Here is a 16,317-nt window from a genome sequence, read left to right on the forward strand (position 1 = left end):
TGAGAGATTGGGAGGGATTTTATCAAAGATGGAGGGAAGGAATTTTTCAGAAAAGCCATGGTGTAAATTTACTTATTCAAATGATGTTTATTGGTATCTCCTACGTGCCAGGCTCTAGGAACAAGGTGAAGAAGGGCACAGACTTTGGAGTCAGCAGGACCTAGGCTCTGTTGGATGAAAAAAAAAAAAAACGCTCAACCTAAAAGTTGAGATTTAGAATTTATTCAAGGGACTTTCTGAGAACTTAAGCCTGGGAGGCAGACTCTCAGATAGCTCTAAGGGATGGTTCTTAAGAGTTATGGGAAGAACTGGGATATACAGTAGTTTTGCAACAAAGACCAGATAGTTGGAACATCAAAAGACTATCACCATTATTTAAAGAAAACCCAGACATCTCAAGTTAATGAATTTAGTGCTTTTCCTGTGTCTTTGTGTGCATGCTCAGTCGTGTCTGACTCTGTGTGACCCCATGGACTATAACCTTCCAGGCTCCTCTGTCCATGGAGTTTTCCAGGCTAGAATACTGGAGTGGGTTGACATTTCCTACTCCAGGAATTTCCTGTGTGGGAAGATGCAAGAGTCTAGGCTCATTGAAATCATTCATTTGATACGCACCTTAGCTATCTAGGGCCAGTATCCTGTTCTTTCCCATCCTGAGTCCCCTCAGGGCTCACCGTTGGGGCAGCTGCTGTGGTTGAGGGCATCCTTTGTTTGCTAATATGGCAAGAGCCATTTTTCTTTTCTTTTTTTAAGAATAAAGATTTTATTGAGAACAAAGGGCTGAGGTAGTGAGGGGCACAGCAAAGATAGCCAGCCAACTTCCTTTTTTCCAGTTTTACAAAGCATTTTTTAAAATGAGTTTTTTTAAACTGAAGGATAATTGTTTTACAGAATTGTGTTGGTTTCTACCAAACATCAACATGAATCAGCCATAGGTATACGTATGTCCCCTCCCTCTTGGACATTTTTCTTTTTAAAAAATATTTATTTATTTGGCTGTGCTAAGTCTCAGTTGCAGCACATGGGATCTTCGATTGTGGTAGGCAGATCTTTTAACTGTGGCATATGGGATTTAGTTCCCCCACCAGGAATCAAACTTGGGCCCCCTGCATTGGGAGTGCAGAGTCTCAGCTGCTGGATCACTGGGGAAATCATAGGCAATATTTTTCATTCGCAGTCCCAAATACCTGGTTTTACCCTCATCCACCACATTGGCCTCACTGCCTATAGCAGCCTCCTCTTTTCCTTGGGTCCCAGAAGCAGCTCCCAGGGCACCCTCACTGCTCAAATGCAGCTGTCTAACTTGCATCCATTTTCCATCCAATTCCTGCTGCCCAAATATGCTTCCTCAGTTCAGTTCAGTCGCTCAGTCGTGTCCAACTCTTTCCGACCCCATGAACTGCAGCACGCCAGGCCTCCCTGTCCATCACCAACTCCTGGAGTTCACTCAAACTCACGTCCATCCAGTCGGTGATGCCATCCAGCCATCTCATCCTCTGTCGTCCCCTTCTCCTCCCCCCAATCCCTCGTAGCTGGAATTCTGTCCTGATACACCAGAGGCCCATTTTGGTGATTTTTGAATTTGTCTGTAGCAACTTTAACTAAAGTATTGCAAACTCAGGTACAAAACTCCAACTCCCTCATCCCCAGCCTCAGGTTAAGAAAAGCCCCCCAGACCCTGTTTGCAGACACTGCTCCAGGTCCCTCGTCCACCTCTCCAACAACCCCATGCCTCTGTGCACATGTGCAGGGGGCTGTGGCAGCCATGTTGTTTCCTTTTTATTGTTTCTGTGCGGGTAGTTGTGTGGTCCTCAGGGGCTGAATGGATGTGTTTGTGAGGGTTTCTGCTGGAACCCGTAAGTATTAGTGCAAGGTTTAGTGGCCTTATACTTCATTGTCCCAAGCCAGGCTGTAAAAATGGTGCTGCCAGTCTTTGTATATTGTGACAAGACTTTCACTGTGGTAAGACTTTCATCGCAGGGAGGTAAGTCCCAGAACTTCCTGGAGCCAGCAATGAACTATGGTCACTCTTTTTATACCCTTATAAATACCAGGGAACAAAATCAGGGGTAAAAAGAGAGGGTTCTGGCCCGGAAAGGCAGTTTGAACCTCTTGGTAATAAGTCTGAGTCTGTTGCATTAGTCTTTTGCAGTGCTGGATTGTATCTGCTTATAGCACAGTAGAGTGGAAAATTGGTGTGTAATGCCCAGTCTTCACTAGTCTGTGATATAGTCATCAAGTGACAATCAGTGTCTGCCAGAAGGAAAGGGCCCCTTAGGGCCAATGACACTACCTTAGGCTAATGTAGGTGTAAGTATTCAGAAAGTTTAGATAGCTTTGATTTTGAAACCCCATTAGCTCAAGTAGTCAGTTCCAGCAGAAAGCAAGGTGAGATTGGAGCTCCAGCCCTGGAGACCTCCTAGCCAGGCTGGGCTGTGAGCTGGAAGGGGATGGTGTACAGTGGCTTTGGTACTTCAGTGACCTGGAACCCTTGCCACTGGAACCAGTCCAGTCCTGACCCTGAGACAGTGGTGACCTCACCCACTGTGATCTGAAGGCTGTATTGGCTTTCCTGGGTCCTGATCATGCCTGCAGCTGATGCCCTCCCAGTCCACCCTGGCCAGGTCACCAAGGATGTGGCACCTTTGGGAAGTGAGCTTGGTGTGGCAAGAATAATGGTGACAGCCCAGCTGCTAGATGGACTGTGAGGAGCCTTGAGGACTGGGGGAGGGGGACCAGTGTGGGTGTCAGCTAGGCCATTTCAACTTCAGAGCATGGAACCACACAGTCCTGGGGCTCTGGTGTGACTGCTCTTCCCAGTTGGATGAGATGCTACTGGGTCCTGGCAACAATGAATAAAGTCTTTGCCAGAGCAGAAGCCTGCTGGAATCCTGAAAAAAGATAAATAGTTGGTGGGGAGTCAGTGACCAATGGGTGGTCTCCATTCTACCAGGCCACAATAATGGAAAAAAAGAAAAGGCAAGACAGCATGCTGCATTTGGTCAATAGAAACACCCAGGGAAGACTTTCTGTCCCTTGTTTGAAGTCCCCTGTATATACAGTAATTGAAAAGGATGCTCTTGACTTTCCCCCAAGCCTTTTAAAAGAAAACTTTTTTTTTTTTTTTGCTGTCATAGGCTGTCTAGAAGTAAGGCTCCATTTTTTTCTCTTTTCAAGAATTAAGTTTTTCTGAGATAAATTTTGCTATTTTAACCACTTGAAAGTGTACAGTTTGGTGATTTTTCATATATTCACAATATTGTGCAACCATCACCACTAATTCCAGAGCATTTTCATTAACCCAAAGATAAGTTCAGTACCCTTTAAATAGTTGTTTCCCATTCTCCACCTGGCAATTGCTAATTTGTTTCCTGTCTCTATGGACTTTCCTACTCTGGACATTTCATATAAATAAAATCAGAAAATATATGCCATTTTGTGTTTGGCTTGTTTCACTTTCCATAATGTTTTCAAGGGTCATCTGTGTTGTAGTATGTATCAGCACTTCATTCCTTTTTTTCTTCAACTAAGACAGCATAAGAGATTATTTGTTGTACATGGGTTACACTCAGTGACAACTGAGAACAAATTAGTCCAGAATGTCAGAGATCCAGGGCAAAGGACCAAAAGTGAAAGTGTTAGTCACTCATGTCATGTCTGAACCTTTGTGACGCCATGGACTGTAGCTCAACAGGCACCTCTGTCCATGGGATTCTCCAGGCAAGACTGCTGGAGTGGGTAGCCATTTCCTTCTCCAGGGGATCTTCCCGACCCAGGGATTGAACTTGGGTCTCCTGCATTGTAGGCAGATAGTTTACTGTCTGATCCACAAGGGAAGCTCTAAAAGAACAAAAGGGACCATTTTAGTATGAGCAAAGTGGGTCTCCCAAAGGTAGTCGAGGTGATCAGAATGGCCATAGATATTCAAGATCCTTTGAAATGAGTTCTAGACGGTAGGCATGCAGTCCAACAATTTGCAGTAGTGTCCCTGGCTTCTGGCTTCCCTTGTTTCTATTCCTGTGGCTTCCATGAGTGTACAGGTTTACTTGGACCTCTGCCTCATCTTTCTTCTTTTGTGCTTCAGCCTGCACATTTGCTTCTTCCCCCACTTCACTTGTCATGGCACGGAAGTTTCTCAGAAGGTGGTGCTAAGGTCGAGAGACTTTGTTCCTTTTTAACTGCTGCATAATATTTCATTGTATGAGAATACCATGTTCCTGTATCCATTCATCAGTTGATGGACAGTTGGATTGTATCCAGTTTTTGAATAATGACTATAATGAATAATGCTACTGTGAACATTTGGGCATAGGTTTTTGTTTAAATGTAGGTTTTCACGTCTCACACCTAAGTATATACCTAGGTGTAGAACTGCAAGGTCATATGATAACTCTGGGCTTCCCAGGTGGTGCTAGTGGTAAAGAACCCACCTGCCAATGCAGGAGACACAAAGAGATGCAAGATCCCCTGGATTAGGGCATGGCAACTCACTCCAGTATTCTTGCCTGGAGAATCCCATGGACAGGGAGGCTGGCAGGCTATGGTCCATAGGTTCACAAAGGGTTAGATACAACTGAAGCAACTTAGCAAGCACACATGGAAACTCTATGTCTAACTTTTTGAAGAAATGCCAAGCTTTTTCCCACAGAGGCAGCACCATTTATATTCACAACAGCAGTGTATGAGGGTTCCAATTTCTCCAAATCCTCACTGACACAGTATTATTTTTTCCATTTCCTCAATTATAGCCATCCCAATGAGTGTATCTCACTGTGACTTTGATTTGTGCTTTCCAAATAACTAATGATGTTGTCATGTGTTTGTGCCATTTGTATATTTTCTTTGGAGAAATGTCTATTCAAATCCTTTGCCCATTTTTAAATTGTGTTGTCTTTTTACTGAGTTTATAAAGTTTTAAGCATTCTAATGTATTCTATATACTAGATTATCAGCTATATTCATTTGCAAATATCTTCTCTAATCCCATGGGTTGCCTTTTCATTTTCTTGGTAGTGTCTTTTGACATATAAAAGTTTTAGTTTTGATGAAATCCAATTTATTTTTTTCATCAGTTGCTTGTCCTTTTGGTATTATGTTTAAGAAACCATGGCCTAACAGAGTAGTGGTGGTGGTGGTAGTGTAGTCACTAAGTTATGTCCAGCTCTTTTCGACCCGATGAACCCTCGACTCCTCTGTCCATGGGATTCTCCAGGCAAGAATGCTGGAGTGGGTTGCCATTTCCTTCTCCACTAACATAAGGTACAAGTATTTATTACCTGTCTTCTAAGAGTTTCATTGGAGAAGGAAATGGCAACCCACTCCAGTACTCTTGCCTGGAAAATTCCATGGATTAAGGAGCCTGGTAGGCTACAGTCCATGGGGTTGCAAAGAGTTTGTAGTATTAGCTATTACATTTGAGTCTTTCATTCACTTTGAGTATATTTTTCCATATTGTGTGAGGTGGGGTTCAAAATTATTATTATTATTTTGCATGTGGATATCCCTTTGTCCCTGCACTGTTTTTTGGGAAAAAAAAAAAAAAACTATCTTTTTTCCCATTAAATGGCCTTGGCACACTTATCAAAAATCAATTGACTATAGGTGTATAAATTTCTTTTTGGACTGTTAGTTCTATTACATTGATCTATATGTCTGTCCTTATGATAATACCCCCACTATTTGGATTAATCTAGGTGTGTAGTAAGTTCTGAAATTGGAAAGTGTTAGATCCTAGCTTAGCTCTCCTTTTTCAAAATGGTTTTTGCTATTCTGGGTCCCATGCAATTCCATATAAATTTTAGGAACAGCTTGTCAGTTTCACCAAAAAAAGCAGTTGGAATTTTGATAAGGACTGCTTTCGGTCTATAGATTAATTTGGCAAATATTGCCATCTTAATAGTATTGTCTTCCAATCCATTAACACAAGATACGTTTCCATTTATTTAGTCTTTAAAATATTTTTCTACAGATTTTGTAGTTTAGAGTGTACAGGTCTTGTACTTTCTCAGTTAATATTCTTATTTCATTCTTTTCGATGCTATTGTAAATTAAATAGTGTGCTTTTTTTGATTTTTCACTGCTAGTGTATAGAAATAATACTGATTTTTTTGTATGTTGATCTATGTCCTGCAACTTTGCTGAGCCTCATGTATTAGCTATAATAGTTTATTTGTGAGTACTTTAGGGTTTTTTATATATAAGATCAAGTGATCAGTGGTACTTTTGAGTCTTCTTTTATTATATGGATGCCATTTATTTTTCTTTCTTAATTACCCTGACTAGAGGCTCCCATACAATGTTAAATAGAAGTGTCAAGAGCAGACATCCTTGCCCTGTTCCTGATCTTAGGAGAAAACATCCTTTTTTCACCATTATGTTACCTATGTGTGTGTGTCGTAGATACCCTTTGTCATCTTTAGAAAGTTCCCTTCTATTCCTAGTATTTTAAGTTTTTTAATCATGAAAGGGTGTTGGATTTTTGTCACATGCTTTCCCGTGTTTATTGGGATAATTATGTTTTCCCTCGTTAGTCTGTTGATATGGCGTATTTGTTGACGTTCATAGGTTGAACCAATCTTGCACTCTAGTAATAAACCCCACGTAGTCATGTCACTGGGAGAAGGCAATGGCACCCCACTCCAGTACTGTTGCCCAGAAAATCCCATGGATAGGGGAGCCTGGTAGGCTGCAGTCCATGGGGTCGGTAAGAGTCAGACACGACTATGCGACTTCACTTTCACTTTCCACTTTCACGCATTGGAGAAGGAAATGGCAACCCACTCCAGTGTTCTTGCCTGGAGAATCCCATGGACAGAGAAGCCTGGTAGGCTGCAGTCCATGGGGTTGCACAGAGTCAGACACGACTGAAGCGACTTAGCAGCAACTTAGCAGTCATGTCATTTGTTGTTGTTTAGTCGCTAAGTGGTGTCTGACTCTCAAGAGAGTCAGACAGTGGACTGTAGCAATGCCATGGACTGTAGCCTGCCAGGCTCCTCTGTCCACAGGATTTCCCAGGCAAGAATACTGGAGTGGGTTGCAATTTCCTTCTCCCGACCCAGGGATCGAACCTCTGTCTCCTGCATATAATTCTTTAACATGCTGATGTATTTGACTTTCTAGTATTTTGTATCTAGGTTCATAAGGGATATTGGTCTGCAGTTTTTTTTTTTTCTTGTGATGTCTTTGACTGGCTTTGATAATGTTGGCCTTATAGAATTAGCTGGGATGTGTTCCCTCCTTTTCTACTTTTTGGATGAGTTTGAGAAGTATTGGTTTTAATTCTCTAATTGTTTTATAGAATTCCCCAGTGAGATCATCTGGTCTCGAACTTTTTTTTTGTTTGTTTCATTTTTTGCCCTGCTGTGTCAGTGATTATACCCAAGGTGTTTGAATTTGCAGAGTGACTAAATGTCAACATGGAGAAGTTAATGCTATTGAAAGGTTTTTATTCCTTACATTTTCCAAGAGGAGGGAGTATGCCATACCACACAAGGCCACATGGGGAAGCACCAGTGTAAGTTAATAGGCAAGAAGGAGTAATTGGAAAGCCTAGGCCAGAGTCTTTATTGGGTTTCCTGGAAATCAAGGCAGAGCAGGGTAAATAGTTTAGGATTGGCTAGTCTGAATAATTCTAGTGGGCCTTGGGGCATAGGGAGGCTGTCTCTAATTGTCTGGTATCTGGCGTAGGTTGACTTAGTTCAGGGAAAATATTGGCTTGGTATATGAGAGTTAGATAAGGAGATGGCTCAAAGTATGGGCCCTAGACTACAGGGGCAGAGTAAACAAATTTGGCCGTTCGTTTGGCCCTGTAATTAGTGGATGCCAGAGACAGATACAGGTTCTAAGAAAACTCAGTTTGAACACTAACTAACTTTACCTGCTGTACAGACTTTCTAGTTTCTTCTGAGTCTAGTTTCTTCTTGATAGTTTGTGTGTTTCTAGGAGTTCGTTCCATCTAGATTATCTAATTTGTTGGCATACATTTGTATTCTTTATAATCCTTTAAAAAATTACTCTAAGGTCAGCAGTAATGTCCTCAGTTTGATTTGTGATCTTAGTAATTTGAGACTTTTTTTCTTGGTCAGTCTAGATAAAGTTTTGTCAGTTTTTTTTTTTCCCCCCAAAGAATGATTAATTGATTTTCTTTTCTCCAATTCATTTATTTATTCCCTAATCTTTGTTATTCCTTTTCTTCTGCTTGCTTTAGGGTTAGTTTCTTCTTGTTTTTCTAGTTACTTAAGGTGGACATTTGGATATTGTTATGAGATTTTTTTAATTTATTTTTTAATTGGTGGAAAATTGCTTTATCATATGTTGGTTTCTGCTGTACAACAACACGAATCCGTCATAATCACACACACACACACATATATATATATCCCCTCCCTCTTGAGCCTCCCTCTCCTCTCGCCATCCCCCCGCTCTAGGTCATCACAGAGCACCAGGCTTGACTCCCTGTGTTTTATTTTATTTTATTTTTTTAGTTCTACCAGTTTATTGCTACCAACCCATCCCCTCCACCAGCCTCATGCGTGTGTGCTCAGTAGTGTAACACCATGGACTGCAGCCCTCCAGGCTCTTCTGTCTATGGACTTTTCCAGGCAAGAATACTGGAGTGGGTTGCCATTTCCTTCTCCATCCCTGTGTTATATAGCAACTTCCCACTAACTGTCTGTTTTACACATGATAGTCAATGCTACTTTCTCAATTCATCCTACCCTCACCTTCCCTTGCTGTGTCCACAAATCCTTTCTCTACTAGGTTCATGAGTACCATTTTTCTGAATTCTATATACATGCATTAATATACAATACATGTTTCTCTCTTGAAATGCAATCAAAAGTATAATGAGGTATCACCTCACACTAGTCAGAATGGCCATCATCAAAAAATCTACAAACAACAAATGCTGGAAAGTATGTGGAACCAGTGCAGTAGGGAACTCTCCTGCACTGTTGATGGGAGTGTAAACTGATACAGTCATTATGGAAAACTGTATGGAGATTCCTTAAAAAACTTGGAGATCTTTCTTCTTTTTCAATGTAGGTATTTTACTGCTACAGGCTTCCCTCTGAGCACTGCTTTTGCTGTATCCCATATGTTTTGGTATGTTGCATTTTCATTTTCATTCATCTTAAAATATTTTCTAAATGCTATGTGATTTCTTTAACTCATTGGCTATTTAAGAGTGTGGTGTTTAGTTTCCTCTTATTGTGAATTTACCAAATTTCATTCTGTTGACTACTAATTTCATTCCATTGTGACAAGACAGCATGTCTTATATAATTTCACTTTTAAAATTTACTGAAACTTATTTTGTGGCTTAATATATGGTCTCCTTTGGAGAATGTTCCATATGCATTTGAGAAGAATGTATATTCTACTGTTGCTGGGTGGAGTATTCTCTAGATGTCTGTTAGATCTAGTGCATTTATAGAATTACTCAAGTCTTCTATTTCCTTGATAATCTTCCCTCTATTTATTCTATGCAATATTGATAGTGGAGTATTGAAATCTCCCATTATTATTGTGGAACTGTGTTTCTCACTTCAGTTCTGTCAATTTTTGCTTCATATATTTTGGGGCTTGATTTTTGGGGGGAACTTATATTTATAATTGTTATATATTTTTGAGTGTTTGACCCTTTTTAAAATTACATATTGTCCTTCTTTCTTGCTTATACCAATTTTTATTTTAAAGTCTATTTTGCTTGATATTAGTATAGCCACTCTAGTTCTCTTTTGGTTTGTTTGCATGGAACATATTTTTCCATCCTTTTATTTTCAACCTGTTTTTGGTTTGAGTTATAAATGAGTCCATTAAAGACAGCATATACCTGAATCATATTTTTTAATTTCTGTTCTGTCATTCTTTGACTTTTAATTGGGAATGTAATCCATTTGCATGCACGCATGCTTAGTTGCTCAGTCATGTCGACTCTCTGTGACCCCATGGACTGTATCCCTCCAAGCTCCTCTGTCCATGGGATTATCCCGGCAAGAATACTGGAGTGGATTGCCATTTCCTTCTCCAGGAGATCTTCCCAACCCAGGGATTGAACCCACATCTCCCATGTCTTCTGCATTGGCAGACGGATTCTATACCACTGAGGCACCTGAGAAGCCTTTGACTGATTTACATGTAATGTAATTACTGGTAAGGAAGAACATCCTTCTGCCATTTTGCTATGTTTTCTATATGCCTCACTTCATTTTTTTTGTTGTTGTTGTTCTCAGTTTGTTCATTACTGAATTCTTTTGTGTTCAATAGATGTTTTATAGTGTACCATTTAAATTCTGTAGTCATTTTTAAAAATATATATTTTCAACTTACTTTCTTAGTGGTTGCCCTGGGAGTCACAATTAACATTCTAATCTATAGTAAACAAAGACCTGGAAAAACTCCTAGCTATCCAGAGTGAAGGTAGATGATAGTAAATACATATTCAAATTCTTATGATGTAGGGAGTTACACAAAGTTAATTTGTAAATATTCAACGTGTCCCAAGGCTACGGTTTCTGTACAGATCCTACCTTAAGAGTTTTTCCAAGGTTATGAATCTGGCAAATGGAACATGGACTGGAGACTTCAGCTATTATCTGATTAAAATTTTCTCAACAGTGTTGTCCCAAGGCAGTTTCCAAGTTATTTTACCATGATAGTTCATAGCCTGCAAATTTTCCATCAAACTTTATTCCAGAGAGACTGGAGAGACCAAGGGACAGTCTCCATAGCCTGTTTCTCCCAATATCCTTTATTTTTTCAGAGTCTGATGCTTTAATTGAAGTTTGCTCAAGGTTTCATAGAAGTAATCTGGAGTATCCAGATCAAGTCTTTGATTTGTTGAGTCAATTGAACTTGGGTGAGAGGCACTCTGTTTATCATACTTGTCAGCCAAGGCATTTTCTTTCACCTCATGGGTTTGTTCTTTAGTGTGAGCATGGACTTTAATTATAGTCACTTTCTTGGAGAGGAGCATGATATCTAATAAAACTTGAATGTGATCACACTGCTTATCGTAAGTACCAGCAGCTATTAGGAAGTTCTCTTGTTTCATTAGTATACCAAAATAATAAACCACACCAAAGGCATTTATTTCTGCGTGTATGTTAGCCCTTTTATTCTTTGCTGACTGATAGGCTAGAATCAATCCTGTAAGTTCAGCTAGTCATAGTAAGTGGACTTCAGGAAAATATTTATATTAAATAAGCTCTTGGGAAGTGGTAATAGCATAACTAACTAGAGTAGATACTTGTTCAGTCTCAAGGTGTAACTTGTCTACAAAAAAGTCTAGATTTGTTTTAAATGATTCATTTTTAAAAAATTATTTTATTTATTTATTTTTGGCTGTGCTGGCTCTTCATTGCTGCACAGGCTTTTCTCTAGTTGTAGTGATGGGGGTTACTTTCTAGTTGTGGTGTGCGGGCTTCTCATTACAGTGGCTTCTCTTGTTGTGGAGCATAGGCTCTAGGGCACATGAGCTTCAGTAGTTGCAGCACGTGGGGTCATTAGTTGTAGCTTCTGGGCTGTAGAGCACAGGCTCAATAGTTGTGGTGCACCGGCTTAGTTGCTCCTCTGCATGTGGGATCTTCCTGGATCAGGGAACTGTGTCTCCTGCATTGGCAAGCAGATTCTCTGCCACTGAGCCACCAGGGAAGCCCTAAGTTTGGGTTTTGTGGAGACGTTTCAAGGAGCTAAGAAAGAGACAGATGGAGTTCTTAGTTTAAACAGTCATGAGATTTTCACTTCTCTGGAGGAGGGAATAAGATAGGTGGATTAAGATCATGACAAAAAGATATATGAATGGATTAAAAATGTTTTCTTTATTTTTGTGTTTGTTTTTTATGCATTGTTTCTGTGAAAAGTATTAGAAACCTATTACAGTACAGTACTATATAGCCAATTGTGTTAGTTGAGTACCTAGGCTAACTTTGTCAGACTTATAAATAAATTGGACTTACAGATGTGCTCTCAGAAGGGAACTTGTTTGTATGTAGGGGACTTATTGTATATTAATTATATCTTAATTTTGAAAATGAGTATTACTTCTGTAGAAGGTAATATGAGCTGAGGACAGGAGCAGCAGTTCATGGGAAGTGAATCTGAAAGTAGAAAAATGTTGAGTGCTTTTGGCGAAACATTTAAACTTCATGAGGAACCATTAAGTAGAAAGGTAACCCCCAAGATCAAATGCAGCTACAGTTATTGCTCTTAGATAAGAGGGATATGTTTAACTACCGGGTAGGGAGAAAGATTGTAATACCAAATGAGTTTCTGATTTCCGTTATGTTTCTGAGATGAAACGCCAAGAACTTGACCATCCCTTTTACGTTTGAATGTAAAAGTGAAAGTGTTAGTTGCTCAGTGGTTTCCGACTCTTTTGTGATTCTATGGACTGTAGCCCGCTAGGCTCCTCTGTCCATGGAATTCTCCAGGCAAGAATACTGGAGTGGGTAGCCATTCCTTCCTCCAGAGGATCTTCTTGACCCAGGGATCGAACCTGGGTCTCCTGCACTGCAGGCAGATTCTTTACCATCTGAGCCACCAGGGAAGCCCCTTTTATGTTTAAACAGAAAAAAAAAAAAACCCTTTATAAAATTTGAGAGTGACCGAGAATGGTAGGGTTGTAGATAGTAGCCTTGAGTTGGTCCAAAGTTGACTCTGTAGTGCCCTCTGAAGGCAGAGGTTCAGGGGTGGGTGCCATTTTTAGTCTGTAATAGAAGATGGTAACTGATTCAGAAAAGTCAGGAATCCACGAACTGCAATATCCTCTAAATCTACTTAGTTGCCATTTGGTAATAAGGTGAGGGCAATTTTGAATGGCTGTACTTCTGTCTACTCAGAGGGATTTGCCTCCTTAGGATATACCATGACTTAGGTAGTGAATCTGAATGTAACAAAATTGTAGTGTATTCTTACAAACTGTAGGTCCTTTTATAGCCAACATTTCTAAGAGATAAAGAGAGCCCTCTTGAGAAGAGGTGATATAAGGTGACTATAAGAGCAGCTCACCTGCGTATTGGATCAAGGTAGAGGAACAGACAAACTGTAATGCTTGGAGATCATGATTTAGAACCCGAGATAAGTATGAAGGGGCTTCAGGGAGGCCTTGTCGCATCACAGTCAAGGTGTACTGTTGGTTTTTCCATGTTAAAGTGAAAAGGTATTGGAAATCAGGATATAAGGCATCACCAAGGAAGACTGAACAGACATCTTCTACTATGAAGTACGTTGACTTTGGAGATATAGAAACCAAGACAATGTGGGATTGGGAACCATAGAGAAATGTGGGATACTATACAGTTTGTACCTGTACATCATGGGATACTAATATGGTTTGTATCCTTACATCTTATACAAAGAGGTGCTTATGTCCATTAAGATGTTTTTAGTGGATGGATAAGAGTGTTGCAGACACTGGAACAAGGAATGATTAAACCTTTAACTATGAAATCTGTCACAGTGGGCTATACTCCTTCTTGTGCTTTGAGTTTTAAGCCCATTTAGGCAGAGGCATTGCAAGGTCAGTATTGACTTGTAAGGGTTCTATAGCCTTTATTTTTCCTGTATCTGTAGATAAGGGGGCCCCAAGGATATTGGGTAATGAAAAAATTAAATCAGAAAATGGAGGTAATTTTAGGGGGGAAGTGAATGGAGGGCTCAAGAGTAGTCTTCAGATACTACTCAGGTATTCAAGCAAAGCCAACCTAAGATGTATTATCAGAGTTTGAGAGATCAAGAAAAAGTCTTTTGGGTGTACACCTAATTGTAGTTTCCCATTGAGCCAAAAGGTCCCATCTGAATTGGTTAGAGAAGGTGGAAGGACTAAAGAGAAAGGTATGTTGAGAAGTTAAGTTTCTCAGGGTTAGTTAGGCAAAGTTAGAAGTTAAGATAGGCAAAGGGCTAAGCAAGACAGAGTTTGTTCAATTGATAAATCCCACTATGGAGATTTTTTTATTATCCTAAGGGAGGGTGGTAGGAAACTAGAAGGAGTTAATGGTAGAGAGTGTGGCTCCAGTGTCTACTAAAAATGAGATTGAATGACCATTTATTAATTGTTGTTCAGTTGCTCAGTGGTGTCCGACTCTTTCTGACCCTGTGGACTCCAGCATGGTAGGCTTCCCTGTCCCTCACCATCTCCCAGAGCTTGCTCAAACGCACGTCCATTGAGTTGGTGATGCCATCTAACCATCTCATCCTCTGTCATCCCCTTCTCCTCCTGCCTTCAGTCTTTCTTAGCATCAGGGTCTTTTCAAATGAGTTGGTTCTTCACATCAGGTGGCCAAAGTATTGATACTGAGCTTCAGTATCAGTCCTTCCAATGAATATTCAGGGTTAATTTCCTTTAGGATTGGCTGATTTGATCTCCTTGCTGTCCAAGGGACAGCATTTATGATTAAATGGAGTTATTTCCCTGCTGATCCAAAGGCAATTAGGGATACTCTAGGATGTCTTCCTTGGAGGGGAGGAATTGCTTTGTTTCTTATTGAGCAATCTGTGTAGGGCTGCCAGGTAAAATACAGGAATTAAATTTGAATGTTGGATATGGAACAAATCGTTTTTTAGTGTACGTGTGTCCCAGATATTTCAAGAGACATCCTCATGCTAAGATATTACTTGTTGTTTATCTGAAAAAAAAAATCCTGTACTTTATTTTGCTAAATCTGGCAACCCTCGTTGGCCAAAGTGGGACAGTCGCAGGCCCAGTGTCATTTTCTCTGCAATATCTGCAGGTATTCAAATCTATCCATGTTATATTTGTGGAGGGCCTTTTATTTCCTTCAAGCTGTTCAACTCATTACTACATAAATCTGTGGTGTGTGGTGTTCTGTTTGTTTATTATGCTCTCCACAAAATGATGAACAAAAAGTGCTGGGCACCAAGTGGAACTCATGAATGGGTATAGTCTGCCAGCCTGTTTTATGCTTCCAATATTTCAGGCTTTAAAGCCTTTAACAAAGAATGTGCAGATTGCTGTAGAGGTGTTAGCATTAATACCCAACCCTGAATATTCTTTAGAAGGGGTTTCTGTTTGGTCCCTACAATTAGAGACAGATTCATCATGCTCTTGTTGACAGGTTTGGATTATTCCTTAGTCAGTAGAAGAGGGAAAACCTTCAGGGATTGCCTTGAAAAGACTTTCTCCTATCTCTATGACTTTTGCGTATCTGGAGAGTTCTGAAGGCAGGGACCTGAAGGTGAGAGGAAGCTAAGAAAGGGAAAGAGGAGAGAAAGAGGGCAGAGCAAAAGACAGAGAGCAGGAGAGGAGGAACGCCAGGAGGGAATTAGTTTATAAGAGTCAGTCACAGTTAGAAAGGAGAAGATCTTTGGGAAGAGAGAAGGCTGAGATTATTTTAAGAGAGAACTCAATAAATTGGAATTGTTCTGAACTGGTTATTTTCTCAGTTTCTCATTACCAGTTAAAGAAAGCTTTCCATTGTTAGTTAGCCATCTTATTTCCTTTTATTCTAAGTTACACACTTCGATGGGCCTTGAGAGTCCCCAGTTGACCACTGCAGTTCAAAATTGTCTTCCTCAACACATAGGTGACCAAAAAGCACACAAAAAGATGCTCAGCATCACTAATTATTAGAGAAATGCACATCAAAACTACAATGAGGTATCATCTCACACAGGTCAGAATGGCCATCATCTAAAAGTCTACAAACAATAAATTCTGGAAAGGATGTGGAGAAAAGGGAACCTTACTACACTGTTGGTGGGAATGTAAATTGGTGCAGATACTGTGGGGAACAGTATGGAGGTTCCTGAAAAAGCTAAAAATAGACTTAGCATATGATTCAGCAATCCCACTCCTGGCCATATATCTGGAGAAAACCATAATTCAAAAAGATACTTGCTCCCCAATGTTCATTGCAGGAATATTTACAATAGCTAGGACATGGAAACAACCTAAATGTCCATCAACAGAGAAATGGGTAAAGAAGATTTGGTACATATATACAATAGAATATTACTCAGTCATAAAAATGAATGAAATAATGCCATTTGTAGCAACATGGATGGATCTAGAGATTATCAGACTAAGTGAAGTTAGTCAAAGATATATGATATCACTTATATGTGGAATCTAAAAGATGATTCAAATGAACTAATTTACAAAACAGAAACAGACTCACAGACTTCAAAAACAAACATGGTTACCAAAGGGGAGAAGTGCAGGGCAGGGATAAATTAGGAGATTGGGACTGACGTATACACACTACTATGTGCATGCATGTGTGCTTAGTTGCCTCCATCGTGTCCGACTCTTTGCCACCCCATGGACTATAGCCCAACAGGCTACTCTGTCCATGG

General features: G+C 40.1%; 1 protein-coding gene across 1 annotated transcript in view; it reads left to right on the forward strand.

Moving 5' to 3' along the window:
- Positions 1 to 12,115: 12,115 nt before the first annotated feature.
- The window catches only part of VSIG1 (V-set and immunoglobulin domain containing 1), a 52,985-nt gene continuing 48,783 nt past the window's right edge, over positions 12,116 to 16,317 (forward strand). Inside the window, exons 1-3 of the mRNA XM_070366616.1 lie at positions 12,116 to 12,172; positions 13,576 to 13,629; positions 15,096 to 15,197. Of these exons, the coding sequence (XP_070222717.1) occupies positions 12,116 to 12,172; positions 13,576 to 13,629; positions 15,096 to 15,197 (213 nt within the window). The remainder of the gene's footprint in view (positions 12,173 to 13,575; positions 13,630 to 15,095; positions 15,198 to 16,317) is intronic.

This window comes from Bos mutus, chromosome X (assembly GCF_027580195.1).
Source record: "Bos mutus isolate GX-2022 chromosome X, NWIPB_WYAK_1.1, whole genome shotgun sequence".
In the NCBI taxonomy this organism is placed as follows: domain Eukaryota; kingdom Metazoa; phylum Chordata; class Mammalia; order Artiodactyla; family Bovidae; genus Bos; species Bos mutus.